The sequence below is a fragment of the Danio aesculapii genome, chromosome 6 (genome assembly GCF_903798145.1).
Source record: "Danio aesculapii chromosome 6, fDanAes4.1, whole genome shotgun sequence".
Lineage (NCBI taxonomy): Eukaryota > Metazoa > Chordata > Actinopteri > Cypriniformes > Danionidae > Danio > Danio aesculapii.
Genome location: NC_079440.1, coordinates 11086823 through 11100416, shown reverse-complemented (window position 1 = coordinate 11100416; position 13594 = coordinate 11086823). Strand labels below are relative to the sequence as shown.

The 13594-nt window shown below is 34.1% G+C and overlaps 1 protein-coding gene across 2 annotated transcripts in view; it reads left to right on the top strand.

The window, feature by feature from the left end:
• The window catches only part of tmeff2b (transmembrane protein with EGF-like and two follistatin-like domains 2b), a 129304-nt gene that overhangs the window by 55062 nt on the left and 60648 nt on the right, over positions 1 to 13594 (top strand). For both annotated transcript variants that reach the window (XM_056459512.1, XM_056459511.1), the window contains exon 3: positions 6773 to 6911. In XM_056459512.1, the coding sequence (XP_056315487.1) occupies positions 6773 to 6911 (139 nt within the window). The remainder of the gene's footprint in view (positions 1 to 6772; positions 6912 to 13594) is intronic.

The following is a 13594-nucleotide window of genomic DNA, read 5'->3' as shown; positions in this document are numbered from 1 at the left end:
TTATAAACTAGTTGACTTCTATTAATGTGGTTTACAAAGATGTGCCTTGGGTCCTCATTTTAGGGTGAGCAATTTTTACAGTATAAAATACATTACGCCTATTGGTAGGTAAACCAACTCCTGATCTGGATACAAGTTTCTTGTTCTAATGTGTTTTTGTCAGTTTATACGGTTTTCACTTCCTTCGTCTCACATATTTGTATCAAATTAGGCAATTATTATTGTTACATATTAATCTTTATATGAGAAGAATTGCAATTTGAGCTAGTACTTGTCTGACTGGCTGTATACTGTATATATAGCAAAGTTGGAGTGAGATATGGGGACGGAATTTAGAAAAGTCCTCAAGCTGGGAACTTGGCACAGACAGATTTTGGTCTTTAAGCCATTTTTTTAGATACACACTTTTTTAGATAACTAGATATTGATTACTTTATCTCAATCATTGAAGAAAATGTTTGATTAAGAAATAAAACTATTCGTTTTAAAATTTGTCTTAATGGTCCCATGAAGTGTTTCAAATGTGCATTTTGATTCAATGTTTGATTAAAATTTCAACCTAAACAAGGAGAGTATGTGGGACATAGTGTGTAGTGTCTTGAAGGGGGCGGGGCATGTCAGATACTAGAAAGCATTTAATCGGTCATGATTAACGGAATCTGCGGACGTTTTTTGCTATTTCTGTGAAGAATTTTGGTAAAAATCTGCAGATTTCCGTGGAATTATTTTGGGAGTATCATAACTAAAACCTTAATATGTGAAATAAAAAATAATATATTTTAAACTTTTACTTAATGTTTAAAATGCAAATCCATTTAGGTTCACTTTATTTGGTAAACAAAGTAAGTCTCTCACATAATATCTCTACTAAAAGACATAAAATATTACTGTACAAACTGTATTGTACATAAATCAGATGAACATTTTCATATTAGTCAATAATATTACTGTAATTAATTTAAAAAGTGAATAAATATAGATTTACACACATTTACTCAAGTAAATAAACAGAATTAATGATGGGCTGAAAATCTGCGGAAATCTGCACGCGCAGACTCCGTGTAGGCCTAGCCATGATTTGATGAGAAACTGAAGTATGAGGTGATGTGAATAAAACTGTTGATCTATTTAGGCGGAAGTGACAAAGCTTTACATGTTCATATCAGTTTTATATTTTCTAAATGCAAATTTAGTCACTGTTTTGCACACTAGCTAATAGATATCCTAAAAACAATACTGATCCTAACATCTAAAAAACTTTTAATTTCATAGAACCTTTAACGTAATTACTGTTAATTACAAATGCATTTAACTGGTATAAACATGAAACTGAAGACAGCTGATCAACTTCAGAAATGCGACACCACTGCAGTGTACATTGAAATGGAAGTTTCAGACAGATTCAGTGCGTTCTGATTCATTAAATCCCCTTCTCTGGTTTATAGCTGGCTGCCTGTGATTTATAAATCACAGCAGAGATGTGAAAGTTTGAGAGAGTCACCCTCTCTTCCGTGTTATTTGTCCTTCTCACTTGTGCTCTCTTTTACCCTCAGGCTATTTGTCAGCAGTTCTGTGTTTGGTGTGTGTGTGTTTCCAGTGATTTTCCAGTGTGTTTGCTGTGTGTCAGTTGTGTGTGCGGATGTGTGTGTATTCAGATAGATGGATGACCTCTTGTTTAATGGCTGATGTAAATAACCTCTATCTGCTGGTGTGGGCTTGATATATGAGTGAAACGAATTCACCTTCTGTGTTCTTGCCTTGGGGTGACCTGCGTCCTCCAGGCATCACAACACAGCTGGCCATAATCACACCAGTGCTCTTGTGTTCCTCAGCTAGGGTTTGTGTGTGTGTGTGTGTGTGTGTGTGTGTGTACAGGTATATGTGGGTTACAGGGTCACACCTTGTGTCCCTATTATTCAAAATGCTTAAACATCATACTTAAGTGTTTGATATTCAAATTCAAGGATTGGGTTTAGGGATAGGGCCATATCATAAGCAGTTTTTACTGTATAAAATACATTACGCCTATGGAGTGTCCCTGTAAACTATACAAGTAATTGAGTGTATCAGGGGATGACAGGCAGGTGTTTCACCAGCAATAGAGAGCAACAGTCTGGGCGTAGAAGTAAAACCTCCATAGGAAAATGAACGAAAGGAAAATGTCCATAGGAAATAACTTTAGACAGGCCTATTGTTTATGCTTTTGTTGCATCCACAATAATTCAACCTCTTTAAAAAGTTTACTATTTTAAAACATGATGCTGTACAGAAAATTCTACAATCAGAGAATCACAATGAGATTTGCTCCACAATCGAGTCAATCTCACTAAGCTCTCAACATACTTGGTATATTTTGCTATAAACATGAAATACAAATTGTAAACAATGTACTGTAAAATTTAGAGTAACTTACTGGCAATTTTGGTAGCCAGTAATACTAAATTTACAAGTGCATTGTAAATTATTAAATTACAGTAATTTACTGGCAATCAAAATTGCCAGTAAGTTACTGTACATTTTACAGTAGTTTTTACAGTGTATTGATTCTGTATAACAAAAATGTATGGTGTTGACTGATTTATTGCAAGTGACTTATCTATACTATCGGTCAAAAGTAGGGGTCAGTTTTTTTTTTTTTCATGTTTTTTTTTTTTAAGAAAATTATTTTGTTTATCAAGGTGGCATTCATTAATAATAATAATAATAATAATAATAATAAATATTAGAGTGATTTCTGAAGGATCATGTGACTCTGAAGACTGGAGTAATGAAGCTGAAAATTCATCTTTAAAATCACTGAAATAAATTATTAAATTAAATTATAAACTACTTTTGAACAGTTATTTTGTAGTGGGACAAGATAAGCAGGATAAGCTTATTTAAAAATATTTAAATAATCGTACTGACCCCAAACTTTTGACCGGTAGTGTATAATCATTGTAAAAACACCAAACATATGTAAGCTATGTTAAAAACTTGATTATTGCCCAGATGGACAAAATAGACACAGCATATGGATTAACTGAACATCTGGTAAAATTAATGATAAAAAAATTAAAATTCAAAACAAAATAAACTTTTTATAGTTAAAAATAAACATACCAAATATCATAGTATTGTACAATAGAGGGTTTTCATTTACATCATGATTTGGTTTGGAATTTCCCACTTGAGCAGCCAGCCATTACACTGTAAAAAAATGGCTGCCTTAAATTCTTTAGTTATCTCAACTTAAATCAAATAAAATATAGCGTTTGTATAACTTATGCAATTTAGTTGAAACTTGAATTACTTAAAGAGACCGGGTACGGCTTAGGATAGTCCAACAAAACGCCAACAAGAGTCCTGACGAAACACAAAGACACCATGAAAAAACAATAACAAACTGACAACCATGCAAAGGGTTGCTGCTCAGATATAGGCACAGAAATTTACCACAGTTGAAGCGGCTGATCGGAACAGCTGATCGGCGTTAAGTAATGGCCCCACATGACCACAACACAAACACGCAACAACAATGCACGTGGAGTAAAGCGAAACATAACCACATGACAACATAAAACACCATAGAAAGAGCGCACACACCCACAGCCGTGACAGTATGGATGCAAGGATCTGAGGGGGGTGGGCTGTGTGGGGAGATAACATAATTTTTTTTTTTTTGGATCGTGTGCTGAATCACTATTTTGTCATTTCAATTGCAAATGACGACCGAAAAATTAACATGTGGGCTAATTGTATGAAAATGTTGATTATAATTTTAATACTTGTCTTTCAAAAACAACCAGCCTTAATTGAAAAAAATAATAATTATATGTGCAGCACAAATGTCTAAACGTTAGACTAGCATCAACAGGTGTAGACAGATTCTGTCTGACAGTAAATATGATTAGTCTGACCTGAGCTATCATACTGAATCAAGTTGCTTGGCGTTTCATCACTGACTGAAACAATCATTTCAAGCGCAATACCTGCTCATTAGAAATTTCAGTGAGCTATTTTTACAGCATGCACAAAGTCCCTGGAAGAGGACATGCGCACCAATGCACAAAGACTTTTCTCTGTGTCCATCCCGCTCCTTCATGGTGGTTAAATTTAAATCACAGTGTTGTGTCTGAAATCACCTAATACTTGAGTGCGTACTACATTTAAACTTGAATTTACTGCATGACTATTAGAAAAATGTGTTCTATATAGTATAAATCTGAGTAGCATGTAAAGAACTTGGACGTACTACACCCACTATTTGTCATTATCCCATGACCTTCCCACATCAGTCACGTCGCTTCACTTCTATTCATGAATTCTCTAGCAGGGCATTATGGGATCGCGTAGCGTTCAACGGATGTGCACTCCAGAATATTACCAGAAGTAGTAGGTCATCCGAGTACTTCTCGCATACTGTTTTTCGAATACTACGAATTCGGACATACTACTCGGAAATTATGCCACTGCTCGGATATAAACACAATATTGGATTGCACTAAAATGTACTATTAAATACATTCTTTTTTTATTCAAGCCGCTCGCCTATTCCAGGCGTGCCTAGTTGAAAACATTTCAGAGTACAGCAAGCACGTGACAAGAACTGACCAATCAGCTTAAAACTTTGTATGAAATATACACATTTCTGTAGACTAATAACCAACAGAGATAAAACTTGTATCAGAGCTGCAGCAATGTTTTGTCAGTCATCCTCTAAGAACGGTTGATGGTCGACTAGCAACAAACAGACAGACATGGGAGTGCAACCACAAAGCGTGTTGAAAATGGTGTAGGAATCTTTTTAGCTGCGATATGTCAACGGCTAAATCATAAATAGAGAATGACTTTGTAAGCTTTAAATAAGAAGGAAATATTTTCCCAAACTGACTTTTATAGTAATAAACATTTGGCATTTTTAGGGATGCACCATTTTTTTGTAACCGATCCGATACCAAAATTCTGAGTATCGACCGATACAGATCCGATCCCGATACAGTTAACATAACACAATGTCTTTTTAACATAACACAGTGTCTGCAGTTATGGTGATAAACTCAAAATATATATTATCTTTATTAAAAATAATAGACCTGTAGGCCTGCTGTATATGACAGGCACAGAAATCTGTAATAGGCTACCACTAGGCTAGAATTTCATTTGGTATAATGCGTTGGTTATTTTAATGGATTTTTTGTAGGTCAGTTATCTACAAAATAAAGAAGTTTTGAGGTCAAGTTTAAAACAAAGTCTGCTTATTTGCCTCAGCATACAAACTGACAAATGGTCTGTTAAATAAAATATTAATATAAATAAAATTACAGTGAAATATTTACAGTTTCTAGCAGCCTATATTAGGCTAAATGATTTTGTTAATGACAGTCCATATTGCGCTTCTCAGTTTCACTTTTATAAATTTAATCAACTACTTTGACCACAATGAGCCAGGCTTTACAAACTATTTGAAGCACTGAAAGTATTCCCCTCGGAAGAATAAACTTCGTTGGAAGTAAGAAAGAACAAACTCATTGTGAGAATCATTTTACAGAGCGGTGCACATCGTCTCTGCGCAACCGGTGTGTGAATGAAGCGCTTGATGCATTACTGAGACACAGCATGCAGCCCTCTGGTATCTGCAGACTCTTTCACAAAAGCAGCACAAAGGGAAGAAATCAGTGCGTTGAGGATCTGTCCAATGTATTATTGAGCCTTTTCTAATTTAAACTTTCAGGTAGGCCTACTTTGTGTGTGAAGAGCAGGTAATAACCCTCTCTACTCCAGTGTTGCGAATGCAATCTGCTGATCTAACAGACACAGCGCAACATGATCTAAAAAACAGCAATGAACTCCTTGTTGCAGGTCAAATTGAACCCATTTAATGCAAACCTAAATGCATTTCTCCACTGATTATTTAAACTAACGTGAACAAATAGTCTTGGAGAGTTTTTCGTATTGTCATGAACGCGTCACGCAGTTTGAATTGTGAATGAATGGAGAATGATTGACAGGCGCAGCGGAGTTTAACCACTTAAATATCCATCTGTACTTCATATTAAACTGTAGAATGGCTTCAGCTGGATCTGTACCAGCTGGCCGATACATGATCCAGCCAAAATATGCAGTATCAGACCGTTATTCGATATCCGATCCATGTATCGGGATCGGTCCGTCGCTAGGCAATAGTATTCTAAATGATATTTTTCAAGTCTGACCGATTAATACAGGCCAAAACATGACAAAACATGGTCATTTTCAGCAGCAGGAATTAGCAAAATATGCACGTTTCAATCAGTTGAGTGACATTGTTTACGCTCTGCTCTCCGCCATAGCTCAGAAACACTCTATAGTCTACAATATAGTATAGTGATACAGTTTACAACAACTTGATTTTAAAAAAGTATATAACCATCTTGCTTTGATCAAAGATACATGAACACACCAGATGTTGCACACACAAACATCCCAGAAGGTCTTACTGTAAGTTCTCTAGATCAGCTTTAACCCATCGGGTTTGGCAACTGACCATATTCTAAATGGGATAATCCACAGCTAGGTTTTCATTACATGATTCTAATGCACTATACGTCACATTAAGCAGTGTAACAGTGTAACGCACACCTAGCATTGGATTATCCCTGACTTCTTTCACTCTTCGGTAGCTGCGCGCAGATCCCCAAGAACAGATGTCTTGTGTTTCAGAGGCTGGTGTAATTAAAGTTTGTCCCCATCTGATCTGACCATTAAACATGCATCTGCGACACCTGTGCCTCTTCTTTTTCTCTGTTTGCAGTGCAGCGGTGACTATGCCCCAGTGTGCGGATCGAACGGCGAGAGCTATGAGAACCACTGTCTCCTGCGCAAAGACGCCTGTAAACTGCAGACAGAGGTGCTGGTGGTGTCAGACGGAGCTTGTCCTGTCGGTACTAGAGGTGACTGTCCTTAGTGTGTGTATGTGTGTTTGTCTCCACGGAGACAGTTGGACTGCAATCATTAACACTTTACAATAATGCTATATTTCTTACAATGAGAATTACTTTAGATAAATTAATTTATGGCACAACAAAACTAAAAATTCAGATTTACTATAAAAATGTGATTACAATACGTGTTTTGGTTAATTCATAATGCTCTTGTTTTAAACTTGACATTATGTTATGACATGCTTTAGAACTATTAATAAGATAGTATGCAGAAACATTTTAAAGTTTGTATTGTTTTGAAGATATAAAATAAAAGTAAAGTAAAGTAAATAAAAAAAAAAAAAATAGACTTTTTGGTAATACTACTTGAAGGTCTATGACTTGACACATCATGAATGTGAATAAAATTTTATGTTTGCTTATATCAACTGTAATTAAGTCTAAGTAAAAGTATCCTTACTAGCCTAAAAATGTAGTGCGAGTAAAAGTATCAGTTTTAAATATCACTCAAAGTAGGAGTAAAAAGTACTCAAGAGTAGTGCATTACGCTGTGAAAAGTGAATAAATTTACATGTAATTTGTGAATGTGTGTAAACGTAACATTCTGTAGTGCATTTAGTTATTGCTCAGCAGGCACACAACATCATAAGATGCTAATATTAGATTTAGGTTGTGGCGTCAGGTGACCAAAATTCAATGTCTAGCCAATATCTAAGGACAATGTTATTTTGATGTCCAATAACGACCTGATATTTGGTTGATTTTAGGTTGTTAGAAAGTGACTAAAATCCAACATCGAGCCAACATTTTAAACCAACGTCATATTGATGTCAAATAATGACATTTATTCATCGGGTATGGCAACCAAAATCCAACATCTGATAGACGTCATAGTGGTAACGTCCACACAACCTCAAGCTGTAACATCCTTAGACATTGGTATTTGGTTGATTTTAGGTTGGATGTTTTATAATCGCCATAGACAAAAAAAAATAAAGTAGTGACTGCACGTTGAAGGAAAGTAGTGGAATAAAAGTACAAATATTGCACTAAAGATGTACTTAAGGGAAAGTAAAAGTACACAATTTTAAAACTACTTAGTAAATTACAATTCCTGAGGAAAAACTACTTAATTACAATAGTTTGAGTATTTGTAATTTGTTACTTTACACCACTTTAATGCATAGATGACATTGTTTGTTATGACAACTTGAGAAACAAATACATCACAACCTGTTTTTGTCTGTCAACTTGACATTACCAAGACAACAAAACTTGTCATAAATCTGTCATAAACATGATTGTCATGAACTATTTTAAATATGTCATAAATTTTATAACAGCGTCATTTATATGTATTATATATAAACATTTTTTGCCTCAGCTCCTTTGTTTAAAGTAAAATTTGTTATTAAAATGTGATGAAATATTAATGACGCTGTTCAAATTAATTGACAGAGTTATGACACTTTTAATGAGACATTTTTATGACAAATAGTTTGTTCCACTGAAAACGTGATCAGAAGAAATATTCATGACAATAATGTTTATGACAGGTTTATGACATAGATGTGATATGTCAAGTTCTCATAACAAACAATGTCATCTTTGCATTTAAAATGACATAAATGAGCTAATGACTCTTTATAATAGTTGTCATAAGCATGCATAAAAAATCATTGACATTCAGGACATGATTGATTTTATGATTATAAAGGGTTTTGATGACAGTCTTATGAACCAAATAAAGAGTTACCAAATCTTTTCAAATATTGTATAAATAACTTCATCCTGGAATGAAGACAAAAATTGTCTTTGAGTTCAAATTGTCTTTGAGTTATAATATCATTATAAAATTATCATGTAAATTAAGAAAATCAAGTCATACAATGTGAATATAGTTTTACAATGTAGATTGTAAGCCACTTTACATACAGCGGATGAAGTATGGGTTTGGTGGCACGGTGGCTCAATGGTTAGCACTGTCGCCTCACCGCAAGAAGGTCGTTTGTTTGAGTCCCAGCTGGGCCAGTTGGCGTTTGTATGGAGTTTGTATGTTTTCCCCCTTGTGTTTGCATGGGTTTCCTCCGGGTGCTACAGTTTCCCCCATAGTCCAAAGACATGCGCTATAGGTGAATCGGGTAAACAAAATTGGCTGTAGTGTATGAGTGTGTGTGAATGTGAGAGTGTATGGGTGTTTCCCAGTATTGGGTTATGGATGGAAGAGCATCCACTGTGTAAAACACATGCCGGAATAGTTGTCGGTTCATTGGGTTGTGGCGACCTCTGATAAATAAGGGACATAGCCAAAGAAACATTAATAAATCATTGAATCTGTGTTGTTTTATACATTTAAATAACTGGTGTTCTCTTAATTAAATAAATAAACAACAGAATGCTGTTAGGATAACTACATTTTCACACATAGATGTTAAAGTTTGATAATAAGTGGTACAATAATCAAAGATAAATGTAACTGCAGACTCCCACTAGCAGTGAGTAGTGTCTGTCCATGTGCCCTCGACGCTCAGAGGCGTAACATTCCCCACTCAAACATCCATTTAGTCTGAGTGCCGACTCGCGGCTCTCCTCGTGTTCCTGGAGGAAATAACAGCGATTATGAGCTGAAGTAATGATCATTCACTAACGGCCTAATGACTCTGAGAGTGACGAATGCACCTGGCGTCGGCTGAAATACACAACCACACAGTTGAGCTCGGCTTCATGAATGTTCATGCTGATAGTGACACTTCGGAAAGTGGGATTTATAATAAAAACAGAAGGGGTTTATTTTTTTAAAACAAGAAACAAGTGTAAATATGCAAAAAATATACTGTATACAATCAGGGTATCTTCGTTTTCAAACAAAAAAAGGAAAACTAAGAAAATGGCCATATTTCAGTTTTTACTCACAAAAAATAAATAAATAAATAAATAAAAAAAAATGTAAAAAATTAAAAGAAAAACAAGATTTTGGCTCAGATTTGGTTGACCAATCAGGGAAATGGGTGTTTCAGCACCGCCTACATGTGTATAATGAATTTTAAATTCGTTTTCCGTTTTCCTACTCTAAACGTAAAAACAAAAATCAAGCCAAAATCTCTTTTGTTTGTTTGTTTTTGTGAGCAAAAAAAGAAAAAAAAAAAGAAAAAAGTTTTACGTTTTTGTTTGAAAATAGATCTGGAATGGACAGAAGATACCCTGATTGTATACAGATGAAAACTTTCAAGCTATATTCATTTGTGGTTTAATATTCAATTCACAATGTTTTTCAATTCGTCTTTATTTCTATATACGATGTAATAAAATTAAATTAAATTAAATAAAGATAAATTTAAGTTAAATTAAATAGTTAAGTTAATTTAAATTAAATTAAGTTAAGTTAAATTAAAAAGTAAAGTAGTTAAGTTAAAATAAAATTCTATAAAATTAAATTAAATTATAAATAAATGTTTTTAAAATATTGTTTAAAGATTTTTACTGGAATGAAGACTAAATCTGTCTTTGGCTTTAATATTACAATGTCGATATTACAATATCATGTAAGAAAGTAAATTAAATAAAGTTAAGTCTTTATTTATGACACTTGGAAAATGGGATTTATACAGTAATAGTTTTTAAAAGGGTGATTTTTTTAAACAAGAAACTTGTTTCTTGTAAATATTTTCAAATTATACAAACACATGAAATTGTTCAAGCTATGTGAGGGGGAATAATTAATAGCATTTTAACTTTTTGCATGAACTCACTCTTTAAATACATAAACCTGTTACGGTACATGTTTTCTGTTACAACAAAACCTCCACAAAGATTCTCTGTATGTGCATGATGATTTTTTTAAAAAAATTAAAAAGTTCTGCAGTCTGAGCACAGCTTTCGTGATACTAGTGAGAAGTAAAAAAATAAATAAAATAAAAATTAGTTTCTCCAAAGAAAGCAGAAGCATGGAGTGAAAGCTCAACTCACACCTGCTGTATCAGTTACACTGCAGCTTTCCTTACATGCACATCGCGAAACAGTCTGCAAAGCTTTAAATAAAAGCTCCATTTATTACTGCAAAACACGAATCACGAATATTCTACTATTGCAGAGCAATTTTGTACAGAATTCAGTTTGCATTGTTCGGTTTGACAGTTTTGCCCGACATCCTGACAGCGTGACAGATGATCTGGTGATGGAAGCCAATTGTAACCCATCTAACCTGTGACAATATTGGAGAGAAAGAGAAACAGAGCACATGCTGACAGCAGTCCAGATACTGATACTCCAATGTTCGCTGAAATTCAATCCTTAAATAACACTTAATACCACACACCTGATTCTTGTTTATTTTTCCTTCCTCCACCCATTGTTTTTTTCCCCTTTCATTTCAGTCTATTTCTTTATTATCTGATCAATTATCTGAAGTGTAGGAACACAGCAACTCAGAAAAGCTCAGGGGAACATTTTTGCAGTCTGACTTATACTGTTTTAACGGCAGATAACTTTGTTTCACCTCTTTCCATTTTTCTCACACACACATCTACAAAAAGACAGACTTCGACTCATTAGAGGTGACTTCTTCCTGTGAGGACACACACACACATGCACTATTCTGGTCCAGTAACCATGTCCTCTTTTTGTCCTCTGTTTCTAGATTAGCCCACTTTTGGTCATATAATATTTAACAAGAGGGTGATTATTTAATCCACAGATAATTAGACAATAATAAATATTGGTAATATGTGTAAAGTGTTTTATATTCAAGTCAAAAGATACTCTCAGTAATCTGATTTTGTGTGTCCTCAAGGACCATTTACAACCCTTTACCGCATGGTTTTGCCATATCGTCACCTTGCAATTATAAGGTTCTATCTGCATTCAAAATGATTTTGAGATATTGAGCTTCAAAGTTTTTGCATTCCATGTAGCAAACAATATGTGTGTAAAAGTTCTCTTTCATTCATTAACATGACAGAGATACTAAATGTACTCTAAATGTAAATGATCAAAAAGTTCTCTTACATTTACAAATTGGAGTAAAAAATAAAACACGGTAAATGCAGATAGAAGATTCTAATTCTGGAAAGTAATTTTCCACTTGAAATTATAAGGTTTTATCTGGCAGATCATTTATTGAAGCATTACTTATCAAGAAATACAATCAAAAATATATAATTTGGTGTTGTAACAATGCTTGATGCTTGAGAAAGTAAAATTTTTGCTTTCTATAACATTTATTTCATGTTTTAGGATAAATATTGTTTCGTGTTTAAATTAAGCATATACAATGCTGTCCTAAATATTTATCCAGTGCAGATGTTAATTTTATCTAATTAATATGCTAATATTTATAAAAACTTTATGCTTTATATGAATTATTAAATTATATTTATTGAATTATATGCCCTGTGAATTAAATAAAGTATTTGCCCTTCAAGGCTTGGTATTAAATTTAAGTGATGTTTTATAAACAAATTTTGGGAGGAGCACGATCAGACTTTGACGAGGCTAATTCATCACACACAATCATTCTATTATCCAATCAGCTCAAGAGCAAACCCCTATAAATAGTCAAACACGTCATACCTTCGTTTTCTTTTGACTTTAGCGTCCCTCCACCACCCCAACTCCACACTATTAAACCCGATGCCTATTTAAATCTGAGGGGGGGAGCGTTCTGGAGCCGGGCTAGACACTGCACTCGGACCCTATCTCTCTTTTTTCTGATAAGGGTAATAACACGAGTTAGGGCTCAGTTCCCGAGCTCAGAGCCCTCTCCCCGGACAGCATGCCAAACATGCATATTCTATTCAGTCAAATATCTGTGAGTGTGAACTCGTGAAAGACTTTAAAAGATAACAGACAATGAGCAAATGAGTTTCATTAACACTGAAAAGTGTTTCACTGACTATATATATATATCATGGTTTCCGCTACATTCATTCGTCTGTAGCCACACCAAAAATCATACTGCCATGTCTACATTACAGCTTCTCATTCAAAACATTCGGTCGTTGTTTTAAATAGCGGGTTATAATCGCTGTGGTTCTGCATACAATGACATTATCTAGCTGGAGTTTATAACCGTTTTACTTTACTTCAGAACGCATCAATGCCGTTCTGTAGGTTTATTGGAGACATTCATAAATATTCCTAGCAAATCTAATAAATGTTGAAGACATACTTGTTACACAAATGCACTAAATCACACTTCAGCAGTATTTATTTCAGAGCGCACAAGAAAATCTGCACTTGAGCAGCGTATATTTGAGGGCGCACAAGAAGTTTTGTGCACGAGCAGAGGAAATCGGTGCTTGAGCACAGAGATTGACATGCTCGTAGGCTATTACATGAATGCGTTCTCGACTTAATACTGTGCTCACAACATTTGTCATTGAAATAACGCCACATGTAGTTGGTAGATCTGTGTAAAGTGCCCAAAAGAGTCTGCCGCCACAGCTGGAAAAAATCCTAGAGGAAACACTGTATATATATATATATATATATATATATATATATATATATATATATATATATATATATATATATATATATATATACATACATATACACATATATACATATATAGATACACACACACACATTTATATATATGTATATATGTATATATGTATATATATATATATATATATGTATATGTATATATATATATGTATATGTATATATATATATATATATATATATATATA